Genomic DNA, 22,049 nt, shown 5'->3' with positions numbered 1-22,049 from the left:
GGTGGCTCAGTTGGTTAAGCATCTGACTTTGGCTCAGATCTCACAGGTTGTGGGTTCAAGCTCCACACAGGGCTCTGTGCTGCCAGCTCAGAGTCTGGAGCCTGTTTCCGATTCTGTCTCCCTCTCTCTCTGCCCCACCATGCGTTTGCTCTCTCTCTCTCTCTCAAAAATAAACTAAAAAAAAAAAAAAAGACAACAACCAATGATTTCTCTGTAGCATGTGATGCTGTTTGACAGTACTTTACCCACAGAACTTCTTTCAAAACTGATGTCAATCCTCTTAAACTCAACTACTGCTTTATTAGCAAAGTTTATATAACATTCTAAATCCTTTGTCATTTTAATCTTCACAACACCTATACCAGTAGTAGATTCTATCTTAAGAAATCACTTTCTTTGCTCATTCATAAGAAGCAGCTCCTCATCCACAGAAGTTTTACTGAGACTGCAGGCATTCAGTCACATTTTCAGGCTCCACTTCTTTCTTTTTTTTTAATGTTTACTTTTGAGACAGAGATAGAGTGCAAATAGGGGAGGGGCAGAGAAAGAGGGAAACACAGAATCTGAAGCAGGCTCCAGGCTCTGAGCTGTCAGCACAGAGCCCAATGCGGGGCTCAAACTCAACATACCGTGAGATCATGACCTGAGCTGAAGTCGGACGTTCACCGGACTGAGCCACCCCGGCGCCCCTTCAGGCTCCACTTCTAACTCTAGTTCTCTTGCTATTTCTACTACATCTGCAGTTACCGTCTCCACTGAAGTCTTGAACCCCTTAAAGTCATCCATGAGGGTTGGAATCAATTTCTTCCAAACTCCTGTAAATGGTGATATTCTAACTTTTCCCCATAAATCATAAATGTTTTTTAATGGCCTCTAGAATGGTCAATCTTTTCCAAGAGGTTTTCAACAGACTCTGTCCAGATCCATCAGAGGAATCACTATACATGGCAGCCACAGACTTCTGAAACGTATTTCTTAAATAGTAAGACATGAAAGTCGAAATGACTCTGATCCATGGGCTACAGAATGGATGTTGTGTTAACAGGCATAAAAACAACATTCATCTTATTGTACATCTCCACCAGAGCTCTTGGATAATCAGCTGCATCGTCAGTGAGCAGCAATATTTTGGAAAGAAATCTTTTTTTCTGAATAGGAGGTCTCAACAGTGGGTTTAAAACACTCTTGAAACCATGCTGTAAACAGATATACTGTTATCCAGGCTTTGTTTTTCCATTAATAGAGCATAAGCAGAGTAGATTTAGCATAATGCTAGGACTTTTGGAATGGTAAATGGGCCTTGCCTTCAACTTAAACTCTCCAGTTGCATTAGTCCCTAATAAGATAGCCTGTCCCTGAAGCTTTGAAGTCAGGCATTGGCATCCACTCTAGCTATGAAAGTCTATGGCATTTTCCTCCAATACTGCTGTTTTGTCTACATTGAAAATCTGTTGTTTAGTGTAATCACCTTTTTAAATTATATTAGCTAGATTTTCTGGATAACTTACTACAGCTTCTAGAGCAGCACTTGCTACTTTACTTTGCACTTTTATGTTACAGAGAAAGCTTTCCTTAATTTCAAAAACCAACCCCTCTTAGCTTCAAAATTTTCTTCTGCAGCATCCTCATCTCCTCAGCCTCTATAGAATTAAAAAGATTTAGAGCCTTGCTCTGGATTAGGGTTTGGCTTACAGAAATGTTCCTGGTTTATCTTCTATCCAGACCACTTTGTCCGTATCAGCAATAAGTCATTTTGCTTTCTTAACCATTCGTGTGTTCACTAGAAAGCATTTTTAATTTCCTTCAAGAACTTTTTCATTGCATTCAGAACTTGGCTGTTTGGCATAAGAGGCCTAACTTTAAGCCAATCTTGACTTTGACATGCTTTCTTCACTGAACTTAATCATTTCTAGCTTTTGACTTAAAATGAGCCAGGAGACCCTTTCTTTCACTTGCACACTTTAGGAGGTTACTATAGGGTTACAAATTGGCCTAATTTCAATATTGTTGTGTCTCAGGGAATAGGAAACCTGAAGAAAGGGAGAAAGATGGAGAGATGGCCAGGTGGTGGACCAGTGAGAACCCACACAACATTTATCAATTAAGTTCACTGTCACATGGGTGCAGTTTATGGCACCCCAAAACAATGACAATAGAAACATCAAAGATCACTAATCACAAAGGTCACCATGACAAATACAATAATGAAAAAGTCTGCAATACTGTGACAATTACCAAAATGTGACACAGAGACAGGAAATAAGCAAATGCTGTTGGGAAAATGGCACAAATAGACTTGCATGATGCAGGGTTGCCACAGACCTTCAATTTGTAAATAACAGTATCTGCAAAGCACAATAAAGTGAATGAAGTGCAACAAAATGGTATGCCTATCTATGCATTTGTCAAAACTTAACAAGTGTATTCAGTGCATGCAAATTTTATATAAATAGGAAAAGTGGGCTATCTTTCAGACAATTGTTTAAACTTTGTTTTTCACTGGACATATCATAGATGTCATTCCATGACAATATTTCTACAATTAATTTATTTTTGTTTCATGGCTACCTAGAATTCTATTTTGTGAAAAGAATCAATTTGACTCAACAACTTGAGAGTGTTGCCAGTTTTTACACTATTAAAAACAATGCTGCAACAGATATATATACATCTCTATAAACTATACTAATACATCCATAGTACAACTTCCTTGAGTAGGCATGTATAACATTTTGAAAAATATTACCAAATTGCCTTCTAAAATGACCACTAATGTATATTCTCATCAATAGTGGAACAGCAAACTGGTCTGGCTAACTCACACCTTCATGATTTTTGATTATTATCAATAAATACTTATATGCCACATATTATATACAACATACATAGATCTTTCTATGACACATGTAAATATGTGTCTTTCCATGACCACCTATTCTTATCCTTTGCCCCTTTTCCTAATTAGGTACTAGTCTTTTTTCGTATCAATGCATAAACACTCTTTGTCACACATGTTAAAGATTTTTCTTTTTTGTCCTGTTAGTCTTTTGAGTTTACTGTGGTCTTTTTTAACCATACAATTTTTAAAAATTTGTATGTAAACTTTAGTTATTTTTTTCCTTTATGGCCTTGGATAAAGTATTTCCTCTCTAAGATCATGAAAATACTAGTATTTTTCATTTCAAGTTTAGGATCTTGATCTACCTGAAGTTCTAGTTAAAAACCCAGCTTTCCTCTGACAAATGGCAAGCTAAATGATATCACCCCATTTACTAAGTAATTATCTTCATTAATTGGAAATGCCACCTTCATCAGATGCTAGAGTACCAAACAGCCTTACATCTACTTTCTATAATTTAAGCTAACTATAGATTTCCATGTCAACATCAAAAAATTTTACTAGAATTTCATAAATTTCAATGAGTCCAGTCTTATTACTCTTTATCACATTTTTCCTGGTGCTTCTATGCTTACTTTTCAAAATGAGCTTAAGACATATTATCCTAAACTCTTTCCATCTTCTCAAAAAAAAAATTCCCAAATCAAAACCAAACAAATTTAATATTTTGATTAAGATCACATCAAATATAAAGATCATTCATTTAAGAAATGTTATTTCTATAATAGTGAGTCTCCTAAGGATACAATTTTCCATTTGTTCCAATCTATTAAGTCATTCAGTACAGTTGAGGTTTTCTTCATATAGATCTTTCATATTTCTTCCAGCAGTAATTGATTAGCAATGGGTGAAAGTGAACATAAGTTTATACGTCCCACAAAGAGAGGAGGTAAAGGAGTTACCTCTGAGTCACTATTTATTTTATTTTTTAATGCTTATTTATTTTTTAGAGAGACTGAGTGCAAGCAGGGGAGGGGCAAAGAGAGAGAGAGACACAGACTCTGAAGCAAGCTCCAGGCTCGGAGCTATCAGGGCTTGAAGCAGGGCTCAAACTCACAAACTGTGAGATCAAGACCTGAGCCGAAGTCAGACACTTAACCGACTGAGCCACTAAGGCACCCCTGAAAGAATCACTATTTTTATTACTTTAAATTTTTTTTTTTTACATGTTTTATTTATTTTTGAGAGACACAGCGTGAGCTGGGGAGGGTCAGAGACAGGGGGGGGGGGCGGCGGGGGGAGACACAGAATCCAAAACAGGCTCCAGGCTCTGAGCTAGCTGTCAGCACAGAGCCTGACGCATGGCTTGAACCCACGAACTGTGAGATCATGACCGGAGTTGAAGTCGGACACTCAACCGACTGAGCCACCCAGGCACCCCAAGAATCACTATTTTAAAGAAGTGGTCTGAGATCTGCTCCAGAGTAAAGCTCTTATATTTTTTAAGAGCGAATATCAATCTTGCTTTAGCTTAAGATTTTTTTTTTAATGTTTATTTACTTTTTTGAGAGAGACAGAGAGAGAGATGGAGTGCATGTGCATGTGCATGGGGTAAGGGTAGGGGCGGAGAGAGGGAGGAAGAAGAAGAATCCCAAGCAGGTGTCATGCTGTCAGTAGAGCCTGACACAGGGCTTGATGGCATTGTGAGCTCATAACCTGAGCTAAAATCAAGTCAGAAGCTTAATCAACTGAGCCACTCAGGTGCTCCTCAACTTATTCTTAATATTATGACATCCCTGCAAATTCATCAGTCCTCTAAAATTCATCACTATTAAATACATTTTTGACCTCACAGATAGGTTAGTGTTATATCCCACCTTTGACTATAACATGAAAATTACATTTCTTATTCTTATAAAAATTCACACATCACACAATTCTGCATATGTGATTTAGGAGATTCATACTGCTCGAATACTGGTCAAATATTTCTACCATAAAGGATGTCTGGGTGTGCAATGAACCTATACTTCTAAGGTACCTATTACACTTGCTACATAACCTGCAGATAGTTCTACAGAGGTAACTCAGGCACAATAATGTAGCATTAGCCACGCTTCGCATGAAGGTATTTATTTATGTCTTTTATTAAGCTTTGTATTTTGAAATAATTTCAGACTTCATAGAAAAGTTACAAAAACACCACAAAGAATTCTTCACTCTGTTCAGAAATTAACATTGAAATGTTTAAATTTAAACAAGTTCAATTTGAGTTTTTTATTAAACTGTAACTCGAGCTGCTTAAATAAGCAAATGGGCAGTTTAATTCCGTAGGTGTTGTAATAAGTCCTCTTAGCATACAGGCCCGAAATCTCATGTGACCAGTAACAAAGTTCCCAAACAGGTGAAATTTAAAGTTTTTCCATTAACTCCTTTGCCAGCAAAACCCGCCCAAGCCAGTTCACAATCATTATTTACCCTCTGTAATGTAAATATTTGCAGGTTTCACAGTAGACATTGTATTGTTTATGTAAGGCTGTCTCAGACCTCCTAGAAATGAATATAATATGTAAATTTACCATATCCCCAAGGATTTCAGGTAAGACAAGCAGTGCCAGGTACTACTTTAGTTATCATTTTGTTTAATCCTCTCAATCCAGTAAATTCAATCTTGCCTAAGGTCACCTACTGTGTACTAAATGGCAGAAGCAATATTCAAATTTAGCTTTATTTGAGTCAAAGCATTAATCACTTTTGAAAGTTGAAAAACAGTACTGAAAATGAGTCTCTTAAAAACAGACTACTGGGGCATGGAAAGGGAAAATAAATTCTTTGAAAGACTTAGTATCTCCTCCTTCCAGCAAGTCAAATTTTATACTTGAACTTTTAAGATATCACTCTGAAACGTGTAGTCAAATGTTTCATATCTCAGTAGCAATTAAATAAAAGGAAATCTTAAAAAACGTCATTTGAATCAAATTAGCAACATTTTTTTAAGAGATAACTCAGTGGCAGCAAGATGTTTAAACAGGTATTCTTCACATATTACAAATGGAAATGAAAATTAGTTTAGTCCCAGTTTATTATTACTAGTCACACTTTTAGATGAGAAAACTGAGACAAAAAAAAGTTAGGTGGTTGAGCTTAATATCACATAGCTAGGAGAAGGCTAATCATAAATTTGAACCTAGGCAGCTTGGGTCCACTTTGTGCTCTTAATCACTCCATTTTCCTACCTCTATACTGTACAGAATTTTTTTTTTACAACTATTTAAAATGAATCAAAATGACTGTAAGACCAAATTAAAGGATAAACAGACTGGTAAAAATATTCCCTATGTATGCAACAGAATAAGATAAGCTGTAAACAGAGACATCTTAAAAGAGAAAATTCAAGAGCTCAGTCTTTCCAATAATTAGACATGCAAGAAAAATTTGTATTCAATTAAAGTTCAAGTATAACTACAATAGGCATTCTCAAACTTTTCTGATGAAGATACAAAGTGGTATGTTTTGGGCAGGGGTAATTTGAAGTCTTTCTCAAAATTTCATTTTATTTTTTAATGTTTATTTTTGAGAAAGAGTACGCATGTGCAAGTAGGAAAGGGGCAGAAAGAGAGGGAAACAGAGGATCCGATGTGGGCTCTGTGCTCATAGCAGAGTGCCTGATGTGGGGCTTGAACTCACAATCCATGAAATCATGACCTGAGCCAAAGTTGGACCCTTAACTGACTGAGCCCCAGGGGCCCCTCTCAAAATTTTAAATGCACGTAGTCTGATCCAGTAATTCTACTTCTAGGGATTGACTGCAAAGAAAAAATCATGTAACTACACAAAACAATTTCTTCACGGAGGAATTATTTAATGTAATTACGGCATTATTTCTAATCATTAAAAACCAGAAATAAGCTAAATGTTCACAAATATGGTAATAATTAAAGAAAATATACTACTGATAACTGGAATATACTACTTAGAAATACAGCAGGTTTGTATTAACAAATGCAGCTGCAGAGAAAAGTATCCTTTTATTCATAAAAATATTAGTAATGTTCAACTTGAAAAGACCCATGTAATTTTGCATACTCTAATGTACTTAATGTTGTATTTTATTAATGGAAAAAGAAGAAAACATGATTAGAAGAAACATGAAATGTTATCAGTGGTCATCTCATCTCCACACAGTGGAATTTATAGGTGCTATTTTTCCATCAAACTTTTTTTTTTTATGATGAGGATATATTAGTTTTACAAGTGCTACCTACACTCATTTCTTTCTACACTCCAGTTAGGGAAATTAATACACTAATGGTCACAACTTTACACAATAGCTATCATCAGCTCCATTTTACATATGTGAAAACAGCAAAGAGGTTGAATCTAAAGGGGAACCCTCCTGCACTGTTGGGGGGAAGGCAAACTGGTGCAGTGACTCCAGAAAACAGTATGGAGGTCCTCAAAAAATTAAAAACAGAATTATCCTACGACCCAGAATAGCACTACTAGGAATTTATCCAAAGGACACAGGCGTGCTGATTCGTAGATGCACATGTACCCTGACGTTTATAGCAGTGCTATCAACAACAGCCAAACTATGGAAAGAACCCAAATGTCCATCAACTGGTGAATAAAGAAGGTGTGATGTGATTCCACACATAATGAACTACTACTCGGCGATGAAAAAGAATGAAATCTTGCCAGTTGCAACAACATAGCTAGAACTGGACGGTATTACGCTAAGTGAAATGAATCGGTCAGAAAAATACCGATACCCTACGTTTTCACTCACATGTAGAATTTCAGAAACTTAACAGAAGGCCACAGAGGAAGGAAAGGAAAAACAAGCTACAAAGAGAGAGGCAAACTATAAGAGACTCTTAAGTACAGAGTACAAACTGAGGGTTGATGGGGGATGAGCGGTGAGGCAGGGAAAATGGGTGATGGGCACTGGGTGTTGTAGGTAAGTGATGAACCACGGAAATCTACTCCTGAAGCCAAGACTATTATTCTGTATACACTGTATGTTAGGGAACTTGACAATTATTAAAAATGTTTAATAAATATTAAAAAATTAATAAAGCCTACTAAGTATGTTAATAGGCTTTATTAAGTATGCTAATCTCCTCATGGGAAAACACCAAAACATATAAGAAAAACCAACCCCAAATCATTGTAAATTCATGAGCAAAAGGCATTAAGGCAAAAAGAGTCTACTCTGCCACTTCATAGATCTGAGGTGTTCCAAAATAACTGAATATAAATTTGGATTCTAAATCCAGGAAACATACTGAATGTTTATTTTTGGAGAAAAAAATATCTAACCTATGTTCTTGTACCTAGAGACCCCAAAATTTTACATTTGAGGGTACATGCTTTTTAGAGCTGAGAACTAAGCTCTCATCAATCATTCTGAATGGTTTCCTTCATAACACAGGAATATAGTTTATATTTGAGAAGACATAAACCAGTTACCTTAAATTTCAAACAAATTATGTCAATTTCTAAATATGTCAGTTTGAAAATGCATAGTGGAATCATCTCATATTTGATAAATGCAAAACATTACTTTATTTCTGGAAGGCTACCCAGGAAAAAGCAAAACCACGTTTATAAATATTTCTCTTAAAACATAAAAAATAAATGGAGAACATCATCTTCTAATATAATATCTTTTGAAAAGGTGAAAAGTTTATTAGAATAATGATAATTCTGACGGTTCTGCCTTTTCAATTTATGAAGTGGTAAAACTGGAAGCGAACCTTAGGGTTATACCTAGTACAACCCCCATATCATGCAGATGAGGCCCGGAGAAATTAACTTCAGGTTACTAAATTGCAGTTACTAAGTTACTAAGAGGCTGAAGAAAGAGGAACTCATTCAGGATTTTTTTGCTCTAAATCCAGAACATGGACATTTGAAAAGTATTACCTAATAATTTAGTGGACTACTTATAATATTTTGGGATTCTGTTCCCCTCTGTACTAATGGGACCTTTCAGACCTAACACTCTCAGAAAGCAGCAGACTAATCTCTATTGTATCATCTATACTCAGATTTACTACAGAGTAAATGTTTTCCAAGACTCCCTCTACCTCAGTATTGGCTTTCAAGTGAAAGCCAAAGTAGAAAGGATTATAAAAGCCAAACCGCTGGAATCAAAACTGTGCAGGGTCCTGCTTTGATTCATTATTTTGCCCCTGAAACCTCTGAAATACTTCCATGGTATCTCAGGTCTCAGACACACACACACACACACACACACACACACACACACACACACACACCCCATAAGCCCAAATTTTTATTATTCACATGACATAAAATTAGTTAAAATTTTTAAAAGCTTATTTTCAATTTGTACAACCATCTTGCCACAGACCAGTGACAAAAAGCTCACAGACTACACCTTGGGCAGCAATGCTCTATACCAAACCAAACCTTCAAAGATGTTCCTGATCTATTCAGAATACCTAATATACTAAGAATAAAGTTAGAAACTTACTTCTTATCAAAAAATGTTGAATTTTCTTTCCTCTTCGTGAATCCATTGGGGAGAAGCTTTAAATTAATACCTTGTCGTCTGGCACGATTTTTCATAAAATACATCTAACGACCAAACATAATAGACAAATTAATTTTAAAATGCCTTAAATTTCAAAAGTGAATACAAAAGTGTTCAGAATATAATAATTAAGATTTATTGAGCACTATGTTTCCACAAACTATGCTAAACATTAGCATCTCATTTAATCCTCACAATACTTTGAGACCAGTACCTAGGAAGCAAAGTTAATGAGATGCCAACATTATACAGTCAGAGCCTGTATTAAAACCCAGAATAGATTAATTCTGGAGGCTGTCCTGCTATTCATATGCTCTGTAGGCCAAAAGAAGGATTTAATGAGATTTTTAAAAACACAGGTCATTTGGCAATTCATATGGGCTACTTGTACAGTTCCTTTTCTTTTACTGAACTTTTGATGTTTGTTTATTTTAAGAAAAAGAGCTGGTGCACACTTGCATGAGTGGGGGAGGATCAGAGAGAGAGAGAGAATCCCAAGCAGGCTCCAAGCTCAACACAGAGCCTGTTGCAGGGCTTGATCTCATGACCACAAGATCACAACCTGAGCCGATATTAAGAGTCAGATGCTTAACCAACTGAGGCTCCCATGCACCCCTTACTGAGGTTTTATACCATACTCAGCTGTATACATGCCTGTTTTTGTTACTATACAGGTAGTTCACTGAAGGGAGGAACCATGGCATTGCCTTGTACAAGGTGTAACTTAAAGTAGCCACTGCTGTAGGCTACACAAAATGGGATATGTGAATATTCTGGCTCTGACATGTGTTACTCCACTACCCATCTGGGTTGGCTGAGCAGAAGTAGGCAATTCCAGAAAGTAGTGAAGGAAATATAATATCATTGAATTTTCTTCCTTGATCACTCAAAAGGCAAAGTATAAATTCAAGTTTTTGGTTTTGCAATGCAAACAGAGAATTAAATCATAAGCCAAGGGCAAGGAAGAGTCAGCTATCATTGGATAAAGAGAGAAATAATTTAAGAAATTACATGCAATTTTATAACTTATAGGGCTTTGGTTTCAGTAATGGGAATGATTATAAGGACCAACTCTCCCATTTAAAACATCTAAGAATCCCAGAGAATGGGGGAAAGACACATATGTAATAAAATACATTTCAAAATCACCTTAAAAACATTGGAGAGCTGACAAAAAACAAGAAAATACAGGCCAATATTTAACGAGAAGTGAAAACTAGGAGAGGTAAGCAAAGCAGTAATAAGAAATGAGCTGAAAATTTTCCAGTTTTGGTAAATTTTCTAAATTCTGGCAAATACAGGCTTTTTCTTTCAACAACCTTCTTAGTAAGAGGGTAGGAGTTATGACCCTGTAACCTTTTTGGGAACCACTCATGAAATGAAGCTGAGTCATAGAATATGCCTAATTAATAATCAGATAAGGGTGAACCAGAAATAAACCCTACCCCCAGAGCATGCTAGGAAATTTACATTGGAATGACAGTGGGGGAATGGGGGGGGTGGGAGGGGAAGGAAAAACTATTCGTAAGAAGCTGTGGTCATGGGCCAGTTCTTACTCAGATTTGAAATGATCTGCCTTGCTTGTGCGGTCAAGGGAATCTTAAACTCTCAACTTGACTTAAGATAGGCCCAGATTTGCAATATTCCCAGGTACCTGGCAGAATAAAAGAAGGCTTGTGTCCTACTCTTCAAAAAAGTTCTCACAAATAATTTAAGAAAAAAAAAAGTAGTACTCAATAAAAAAATAAGGAAGCATAAAGAATACAAGAAAACAAAGGTTACAAAGCAGGGACCAAAAGAGAAAAAAAGAGGAAGCTGAGAATTCCCCATGTATTCAGACACTAAAGGATCATACACAGAGTGTAGAACAGCTACGCAAAATTTAAAAAAATAAATTAAAAAAAAACAGCTTGAAAATACTTGCAGTGAAGAGAAACTATAAAAACTGACTCAGCAAATTTTTATAAGAACTAAATAAAACTACACATATCCAAAATATATTACAGGGGAAAAAAGAAAAAAATCAGATAAGTTAAAGGATATGTAAGAAGTTAAAGGATAGGTAGGGAGAAGATTTAACTTATATTTACGGTAGTTTTAGAAGAAGAGAGAAGGAATAAGAAATGGGCTGAAAATTTCCCAGAACTAATGAAAGACACAACACAGATTCAAGAAATCTAACATTTCTCAAATAAGTTGAATAAAAAGAAACATGCATGTTCATATTATAGTACAAATAAAGAACAGCAAAGATAAAAAACACACAGCCAGATTAAAAAAGATTTCAAAGATGATTAAAAACAGATGACTTTGCAACAATAACAATGGAAGCCATAAGACATTGGAACAATAATTCTAAACCCAGAATTCTATACAGAAATATCCTTTTAGAGTAAAGAATGGGAAATGGGAAATGAAGGGGTGCCTGGGTGGCTTAGTTGGTTAAGCGTCCAACTTCGGCTCAGGTCATGGTCAGGTTCATGGGTTCAAGCCCCGCGTTGGGCTCTGTGCTGACAGCTAGCTCAGAGCCTGGAGCCTGTTTCAGATTCTATGTCTTCCTTTCTCTCTGCCCCTCCCCTACCACTGCTCGGTCTCTCTCTCAAAATAAACAAACATTAAGAAAAATTAAAAAAAAAAAAAGAATGGGAAATGAATAAAAATTCAAACAAATTCAAACAAAAACCTATAGAGTGCCCCAAGAGATGGCAACCAGCAAACCCTCTCTAAAGGATATTCAAAAGGATGTGCTTGGGGCAGAAAAAAAGTGATCTCTCAGATGTAGGGTCTGAGATGATAACAGAAGGACTAAAGAGCAAGGAAAGTGGGAAATATAAAGATAAACCCAAATAAACACTCGCTGGCTGAATAGAACAGTAATTACTGAATGGAGATTTTTTAAAAAAGTCAATTTAAAGAACTGGAAACAGTAAGAAAACTCAGCATAGGGTTAAATGGAATTTAAGTTAACTGCTGGTAAACTGATATCTGCCTGCCACTTATCTTTATAAATACATTTTGTTGGAATGTAGCCCCCACCCATTTGTTTAAGTATTGTTTATGACTGCTTTCTTGCTAACAATGGCAGAGCTGAGTAGTTGTGACAGAAACCATATGTCCTGGAAGAAGTATTTCCTATTTGACCCTTCAGAGAAAGTCTGCCAACTCCTGCTCTAAGGTCTTTTGCACTGTCAGGGCATAAGGTTCAGGTACTGCTTAACGTCAGATATCGGTCAACTAAACATGCATACTGCAATGTATAGTATAACCAACAAAAGGACAGGAAAAGGGTGTATAACTTCTAAACTGATAAAGAGAAAAATTCCAATGATAAAAAAATAAAAATCAACCCAAAAGACAAAAAAGGGAAAAAAAAACTAGGACAAATAGCAAAAATAAGGTGACACACTTAAAGTCAAAGATACAGGTAATTTTATTAAAATGTAAATGATGCTAATGATTCAGTTAAAAGTTATAGGTTGTCAGATGGGAGAAAAAACTGGAAACCAACTATATTCAGAACATAAGAACACAGAAAGGCCTTAAGGAAAAAAAACAGAGCACACAAAACCCAACCAAAGAATTGATAGAGCTTTGTAAATGTTAGTCAAAGCACAAAAAAAGCTAGAGACAGAGAGGGTCACCTCATAATGCCAAAGGTTAAATACACCAAGAAGTATTTCAAGAGGTATGCATTTAACAATTTAGCTTTAAAGCATACAAAGCAAAACAAACTGAACCACAAGGGAAACTCACAGATCTCTTTCATTTTATCTATTGGGAAATGTTAACATACTTCTCTTTGAAAATTATAGACAAAAACAGACCAAAAGAGAAAAAAAAGTAACATTATAAATAATTTGAACACAATTAATAAATTTGACCTAAAGTACTATATTCAGCAATTGCGAATTTTTTTTAATGTTTATTTATTTATTTTGAAAGAGAGAGGGAGAGAAAGAGCATGCATGAGCGAGCACACATACATGCGTGCAAGCAGAGGAAGGAAGGAGAGACGGGTAGACAATCCCAAGTAGGCTCCACACTCAGCTCAAAGCCTGACAAAAAGGCTTGATTCCACGACCCAGGGCTTACGATCTGAGAGTAAATTAGAAGTTGGACACTCAACTGACTCAGCCACCCAGGTGCCCCAGAATTTTTTCTTTTCAAGCAGAGAACATTAAAAATTTGACCATATGCTGGGCAATAAACACAAGTCCTAATGTATTTGATTCTATTTCTTAAATGTTATATTTATTTTTGAGAGACAGCCTGACGCAGGGCTTGAACCCATGAACCTGTTAGATTATGACCTGAGCTGAAGTCAGAAGCTTAACAGACTAAGATACCCAGGCACCCCAAGTTCTGATATATTTTATTTATTTTATTTTTTTACTACTTATTTTTGAGAGGGAGAGAGATAGAATACAAGTGGGAGAGGGGCAGAGAGAGAGGGAGACAAAATCTGAAGGAGGGTCTAGGTTCTGTGCTGTCAGTTCAGAGCCTGATGCAAGGCTTGAACTCACAAACTGTGAGATCATGACCTGAGCCAAAGTTGGACGCTCAAATGATTGAGCCACCCAAGTGCCCCATGTCCTGATATATTTTAAAGGAATGAACTTTTAAAAGAGTATGTTCTCTGATCATAATGTAATTAAGCTAACATAAAAAAAGATACAATAAAAGTTAAGAGGACACATTAACAAAATAGAAAAAAACATATAATAGCAACTGATCTAGGGAAAAAAGACACAAAAAAACCAGTATTACAAACAAAATTACTATAACTCCTATAGACATGTAAAGGAGAGGTTTATGAAGAACTTTAGGTAAATAAATTTGAAAATTTACGTCAAATGAACAAATTCTTAGAAAAATGTAATCTACTAACACTAACTCAAGAAGACACAGAAAACCTGCAGTGTCCTACAAATAGTAAAGAATATACCTCAGTGGCCCAAACTCCAAGACAATACTGGTTCCTTAATAAATTCTACCAAACTCCCAAGGAAGAAGTAATTACAAAATTAGTGAATGCATCTAAGAATAAAACAGGACCATTCCCAAATAATTTTATGAAACTAGAATCATACTGATATGGAAACTTGAGAATACCAAAATGGACAATGAGAGGTCAATCTCACTAATGCACAGAAACACAAAATGAATGCATGGGTACGGTATACACGCACATATAATACAAATAAATTCTGCAAAGTATAAAAAGCTTGATATGATAACAACATACCATGAAAGTTTAGCTTAAAAGAAAAAATCACTTAAAATGTTATTATTCATATTATTAGAAAATTATAGATTAAAAGAACAAATGAAATAATCAAATACAGAAAAAGTATTTGATAAAATACCATTCATGACAAAATCTGATAACAAACTAGGACTAGAATTTCCATAATCTAAGAGCAAAAAACACGGTGCAATCTTGGAAGTTTTCCCTCTATGATCAGGAGTTGTAAAACAGTATGTACAGAAGAGTTAACGTAGCAGGGCTGAGATGGTTATCTTTAGGCTAGTGTTTGGGAATTTGAATGACTGATAAATGGCTCCCTAAACTGATATAAAGCTTTTCCTAAAATATTAAGTATGGCTCACTGTGCCTGAATTGTCGGTATAAATAATATGGTTTTATTTCCTTTTCTTATAGGAGTCTGGAATTTGGCATCTGCTAGGCAGAGCGGCTCCCATAAAAACCTTGAGCAGTAGATCTCTAATGAGCTTGCCTCGTAGATACTACTTCACATGTGTTATCACAACTCATTGACAGAGGGATTAACTGCATACTGTGTGGACTTGGGGCTTAAAACATAAATATCTGCTATCAACATTAATACTTAACACTGAAAGGATAGTCCTAACATAAGGCAGTAAGGCAAGAGAAAGAGAAAAATAAGGACAGAAAGATAAAAACAAATTGTGGCAAATTGTTTAATAAATGTACTAATTTCACAAATGTATATAACTGAAAAATCTCAAAGAATCTATTGATAAGGCACTGGAATAAATTTTAATACTATAAATGTAGATTATAATAACACAAAATAAATAATAAAAATCTCATTCCTAAATACTAGCAAAGAGATTAAAAAAAGAAAAAACAGAAAAAGAAAACGCTATTTAAAAAAGCCAGAAAAAATAAAGTGCCTAGGAATAAATCTAACAAAAAATGTGTAAGATCTTTACTGGGAAAATCAGAGAGACATTAAAGCTATTAAGTAAATGCAGATACAACAGAGTGAAGGATTTCAAAATTTAATACTGTAAAGAAGTCCAATTACCCAAGTTACTCTATAACATAAATGCAACCCCTATCAAAATTCCCAGGAGAATTTAGAGGCCTGTAGAATCAACAGGCTGATTCTTCACTTTTTACAGAATTACTAACAGCCATACCCATACTAAAGTATAGCCATACTCTAGAAAATAAACAGTCATAGGATTTACTCTATGAGATAACAAGTCGCAGTAAAAAACTACAATTAAGAGGGGTGCCTGGTGGCTCAGACGGTTAGGCCTCTGACTCCTGATTTCATATCAGGTCATGATCTCACGGTTTGGGAGATCGAGCCCCATGTCGGGCTCTGCGCTGACAGGGAGGAGCCTCCTTGGGATTCTCTTTTCTGCTCTCTCTGCCCTTCCCCTGCTCTCTCTTTCCGTCTTTTTCTCTCAGTCTCTCTCAAAATAAATAAATATTTTAAAAAATGCAATTAAGAGAGTGTAGTATTAGACAGATAAGTAAACTAACAGAATAGAATAGATAGGCCAGAAACTGCCCCAACCATATATGGATGCTTGATATATGAGAAAGGTGGTCCTACAGGGCAGTAGAGAAGCACAATAAATGGTGCTCAGAAAGTGGATTATCCATATGGAAAATTAAATGGGATCTCCACATGATACACAAAAATTAATTTCAGGTAGTTTACAGACATAAATGTGAGATGCAATGCTTTACATAAAGCTTTTAGAAAATAATTATGGAAGAATAGACTCATAAATTCAAAGTAGGAAAGAGTTTCTTTATAAACACATAAAACTACTAACAATAAAGGAAACATACAATAAATCTGACTATATTAAAAAATTAACAACATCTATCCATCAAAGATACTACAGAGAGTGAAAAACAAACCAGGGAATGGAAGAAGGTATTCATAACATATACAATCAACTACCAACAGGTATCCAAGAAATACAAGAAATTCCTACAAACCAGTAAAAAAAAAAAAAGCTGACCAATAAAAAGATGAGCAAGAGACTTGAATAGGAATTCCACAAGAGGAAATCCAAATGGCCAATAAAATATTTGAAACATGTCCAATCTCATAAGAAATCAGAGAACTGCAAATGAAAAGCCTGATAAAATTACATAGTCATCGGATTGACAAAAATTTTATAACTCTGACCATATCAAGTACTGGAGAAAATGTGACAACAGGTACATACACTTCTGGGAGTCTAAACTAGTATAATGACTTTGGAAAATGTGCATACCCCACAATAAAATAATTTCACTTCCAGGTGTAAACCCTAGAAATAACATGTGTGCACACAACCCAAAATTCATTAATAAGTGTTCATAGTAGTACTGTTTTTAAGGGTGTTTTGCTTTGTTATTACAGAAAACCCAGAGTCCATGAACAACAGAATGGATACAGAAATTACAGTATGGTCCTAAACTAGAAAACTATTCAGACGAAGAAATGGATGAGGGATTGGCACAAGGGAGTGGCAGGGAATTTTTGAGAAGTTGATAATGTTCTAATTCTAGACCTGGGTCGTAGTTAATGGATGTTGAGTTTATTATTCATTAAACAGTGTATTCCTATTTTATTATTTTTTTATATGTATGCAAGATTCCACAATAAAAACAAAAAATTTAAAAAGTAATTTATTTCTGAAGAAGAATTTATGTTTTATTATTTTAAAGTTCACTTATTTTGAGATAATATGTGCACGTGCGCCTGCAAGCAGGGATTGGACAGAGAGGAGAGAATCCCAAGCAGGCTCAACACTGCCAGCCAAGGAGCCCAACGTGGGACTCAAACTCACCAATGGTGAGACCATGACCTGGGCAGTAACCAAGAGTCAGACACTTAGCCAACTGAGCCATCTAAGCACTCCTAAGCAGAATTTTAATTATGTTTAATTAAGCTTGAGAAAAAATGCTGATGATATTTTTCTTTCAAATATGTGAAATGTCAAGTCTATACCAGTAATACCAATAAAATAAAGTATTTTACAAGCACTAAAATTATGTAACTCCAGGGCCAAAATGGCCTTTGAAAAAAGAACATAATTCCATGACACGATTTAATAACCCATTAAAGAATTTCTAGGATGGTAGTTGCAATATATTTCAAATATGCAAACTTTAATTTTGCCTACTACTTAAGGAATGAAAAAGGGATGAAAGAGTATGAAAATTAAGTGCATTACAACAGCCAAATCCTGTTAGTTTTTCCTTCAAAATTAGAATCTATCATTTCCCCATAATTTAACAATATCATGCAAGCCACCATCACTTCTCATCTGAACCACAGTAATAATTTTGTAACTGGACCCCCTGCTTTCAAGCTTCTACTTTTGCCCACTAATGCTCATTTTTCAGACAGCAGCAAGAGTGCTCTTTGCAAAAGCAAACGTGCTCAAAATTCTGCCATGGCTTCTATTTCACTTAGACCGTGTTAGGAGCCCTTACCAGTTTCTCTAACCTCATATTCAATATTCTCCTCACTCAACTATGTTTCAGTCACCTGTCCCCATTTTAATCCTCAAATGTACCAATCTCACCCCTAAGCCAGTCTTTACTTATGCTTTTGTCACTGCCCAGACAGTCTTCCTCCAAAGGTCCATATGGCTGCCTGTTTCTCTTGAACAGGGTTCAAGAACCCTGAATGTACTCCTGAACATCTTACTGGAACAATGTTTGATACTCTAGTATCTAGGCTGTATTTATGTAATGTTTAGAATGACATATTAATAAATAATCTGTCAAAAAAAAAAGTGCTTAAATGTCATCTCTTGAGAAGCTTCTCCTGAATACTGTATTGAAAATACTCTCATAATCTCCCAACAAGCACCATTTTCATTTTCTTTAATCTCCTGTGCTTTGTCTTCCACATGTACTTTATCTGAAATGATAGCTGTTCCTCTCCTCATCTCTTGTCTCTCCCACATACTACAACCTCCATGAGGGGAAGAACTCTGTTTTGGTCACTGACGTATCCCTAGTAACTGGAATAGCTCTGGGTCACGGTAGTCACTTAATACATTTATAAGGTTTAAAAATGATTCTGAGTAAAAGGAATTGCAACTGTAAGGGATGAAAAGAAATGCTTACATGTTTATTGCTTGTTGGTCTTCTTAAGAAAGCTTCTCTAGAAATGTGGTCTGCTGTTCTTGCCACATCTTCCAAAAATCGATAGTCTAAAAATTTCAAAATAGAAAAATAAACAAATGATGTATGCCAATGGCCAGGAATCATCAATCTGCTATGCATAAGATGACTTACCACTTAGGAGATTCATTTCGGTAAACTGCTGTATGGAAACATATGCTGTTTTATCTCGAACTCCATTACATGTCAGTTCTGCTTTGTGTTTCTTTACACAGGGCAAACTGAAGAGACAGAGAGGAGGCACTTTCATACTTTGAGGTAAGAAGAGTATAGAGAGAGGTAGTAAGGTAGGAAATTACATACATACCTGCAGGAATATCGCATACAACGTGGACATTTGTACTTTGCTTCTTCTGTACCACAAGTTTCACACCTACAAAAGCCCACAAGAAACTTAATATCAATTCTACTTATTTATTTATAAACTTTTAGTGCTGAGTTAATTACTCATCACAACCAATTTATAGACATGTAGTCAGTGAATAAAGTATATGCCAGTGACTCTGATAAAAGACTTGATAGATGTCAAACATCCTTAGAAAATTCTCCTCTAGGAAACTGTCTCCAAATGACATTTACAATGTTGCTAGTACCATGTAATTCAAGAAAACATGTATTAAATAAAAAAAAAAATCATCTCACTTTTGACTCCTTTTTCTACTGCAATCAGAGAATGGTATCATTCGTTAATGTTTTAACTTGTAATTTCTGGCAATCTGCTAACAATTGCACATGTACGCATATAACCAGAAGTCGATACCATGAATTTAGATACTTAAAGGCACACACACCAGAAAAAGAATATAATACGAAGTCAAATTTTCAGAGTGTCAGCTGTATCTTTTCTTCTCAACTCCACACCCAACCTAGAATGAGCATTAAAATAACCTAGAAATACTACTACCCATCATCTATCTTTAACTGCTCTACTAGGATCTTGGGATACCAAAAACCAAACTACAGTCACTTCTATTTGGTCCACTGTGTTCTAGAGAGTAACATTCCCGATTTTATTTCCTATGCTGTCACATGATCACACACTATAAGGGAATCAAACCAAAAGCAATAAATATTCATACTACCCACAAAGAAATTAGACAACTGAGTGACTGACTGCAAGTACATTTTTATCTAATTTTAACTTCTCCGCTTTGTCACTGTTAGTTTTATTAGACTTTTCCTTATCTCTATCATCTCTTTAAGAGTACTAGGTCGAGAACATATTAAGTCAAACCAGAATCTGGTCCAGGGGTTTTCTGGTCCCCAGAATTTTCACTTCCTAACTTGGCCACTGTCCACTGGACACTAACAGCCTGAAGCAGTTTCATTGCACTTGTTGTCATCTGACAAAACCCTGCCTTCCCAATTCCCTCTTCCCCCCACCACCAACAGGCAGACTCCAGGGACCAAAATTTCCATTTATTTTTCATTACACTACATCTGGCTGCTAGATTTCCTTTAATCTAGACGACGGGAGGACTCTATAGCATTTCCCCCAATGAATTTCTCCCTGTCCTACCTTGACATGGCCAGTTTCCGCTTGAAGCCCACTGGGGGATTTATCTGAGTCTCTTCTTTCATCTTTGCATCATCCATCACTTCTTCTTTTGGAAAATACTTCTCTTCTTTTACACACATTTCATCCATCATTTCCTCCTTTTTTATGTTCTGACCAACAAACACCTCCTCTTTTATCTCCAAGTTATCTTTCTTCTCTTCCTTCACGTCTAGCCAGTCCATTACCTCTTCCTTCACCTTCACTTTCTCTTCCTTTACCTCGGTTTCGTTCACCTTCTCTTCTTTTACCACAAAACTACTATCCATCTCCTGCTTCACCTCCAAAAGGCCTGGTTTCTCCTCTTTCACCGTAGGTCCATCCTCTACCTCCTGCTTTACCCAGCGGCCATCCAGCATCCCTTCTTCCATTTCTGACCAGTCCACAACTTCGTGCTTCACAACAGTTAGGTCCACTCGCATTTCCTCTGCCCTGTGTTCATCTCCTTCTCTATCCTCTGTCTTCTCCATTCCTGTCAATCCGTTCCCCGCCTCTACACTGCCGGCCTCCATCCCGGCAGTGCCCCCGACTCTCTCCCTACCAAACTCGAGCCTTAGCCCCGCCCCCTCCGCTCCACTCTGCAGACCTCCTCCCGACGTCCCTTCATTTTCAACAGCAATTTCCATCAGCTCACGGCCCGTGGCCTCTGCTGCCACTGTGTCCTTCAGTGTGGCTTGTCCACGGCAAAAGGAATGAATTCAGAGCCGGAACACCGAAAGTCACCCACGTGTGGGAGCCGAAAGTCGCAAGCAGCAAACGCCGGCCTGGCGCTTCCGTCCGAATCGTCGTAAAGCAACGCTTCCGCGCCTTTCCACTTCACGACTCTTAGAGCCCTTTACGGCTCTGCGGCAGTCAGGCAAGGGCCTCGAGAGAACCCGCGTGAGGCCACGCCCACTGTGAGCCCACTTCGGAGGCGGGGCTTCGCCAAACCCATCCCCGGGGAGGCAGCCCCCGCCCTCTTTCCCCGCCCGCCTCATCTGTGAGAGACCACACTTATCCATAGAGAGTTGAGGACAGTTTGGGATGGTTAAGACCCACCCTGATTTGTATTAAGGATTAATCTTGTATGAAAATACGAGAAACAGCGAATGCCACGCCTCTGCAAGCTTAATTCTTCACCTGTACTCTGGAGACGACTGCATTACAATCTTAGTGTTATTGTGAAGATTAAATGGAATCATGCATGGAAATAAGCTAGTAGTTACTGAAATAAACTCAGTATGTGGTGGCTATTGTTACAGGGTATCCTGAGAGATTTCAGATAGGAAAGAAGGAATTAACTTTAATTCTTTCAATTCTGTAACAGCACACAGCAGCCAGTTTCCCAATCCCAGCATCCTCCGGGATTTTCTTTAAGACTATCTAAATCTAGCTATCTCCCTATTTAAAGACTGGGGCAAAGGTTCAATCCCCCAGAACAGAAGATCTGAAAAATACACACAAAAATAAAAAAACACGGGTGCCCAGCTGGCACAGTCAGTGGAGCATGGGACTCTTGATCTTAGAGCTGTAAACTCAAGTCCCACATTGGGTGTAGAGATTATTTAAAAGTAAAATCCTAAAACAAAACTCACAGTTACTTTTCAAAATTATTATTACATACGCTACTAAGTACATTACAAATCATCACATCATGTCTGCGGGGTGTTTTTCTCATTGTGTAAGGAGACTTCATAGA

General features: G+C 36.6%; 1 protein-coding gene across 1 annotated transcript in view; it reads right to left on the bottom strand.

Annotated features, from left to right (window-relative positions):
• ZNHIT6 (zinc finger HIT-type containing 6) overlaps positions 1 to 21,129 on the bottom strand; it is a 59,647-nt gene extending 38,518 nt beyond the window's left edge. Inside the window, exons 1-5 of the mRNA XM_039246946.1 lie at positions 20,336 to 21,129; positions 19,124 to 19,189; positions 18,931 to 19,037; positions 18,760 to 18,845; positions 9,342 to 9,445 (exon numbers count right to left, since the gene is read on the bottom strand). Of these exons, the coding sequence (XP_039102877.1) occupies positions 9,342 to 9,445; positions 18,760 to 18,845; positions 18,931 to 19,037; positions 19,124 to 19,189; positions 20,336 to 20,997 (1,025 nt within the window). The 5' untranslated portion in view covers positions 20,998 to 21,129. The remainder of the gene's footprint in view (positions 1 to 9,341; positions 9,446 to 18,759; positions 18,846 to 18,930; positions 19,038 to 19,123; positions 19,190 to 20,335) is intronic.
• Positions 21,130 to 22,049: the final 920 nt, after the last annotated feature.

Source organism: Hyaena hyaena, unplaced genomic scaffold (assembly GCF_003009895.1).
Source record: "Hyaena hyaena isolate Hyena2069 unplaced genomic scaffold, ASM300989v1 scaffold_286, whole genome shotgun sequence".
Lineage (NCBI taxonomy): Eukaryota > Metazoa > Chordata > Mammalia > Carnivora > Hyaenidae > Hyaena > Hyaena hyaena.
The sequence above is the reverse complement of the archived record's forward strand: the minus strand, read 5'-3'. Positions and strand labels throughout refer to the sequence as shown.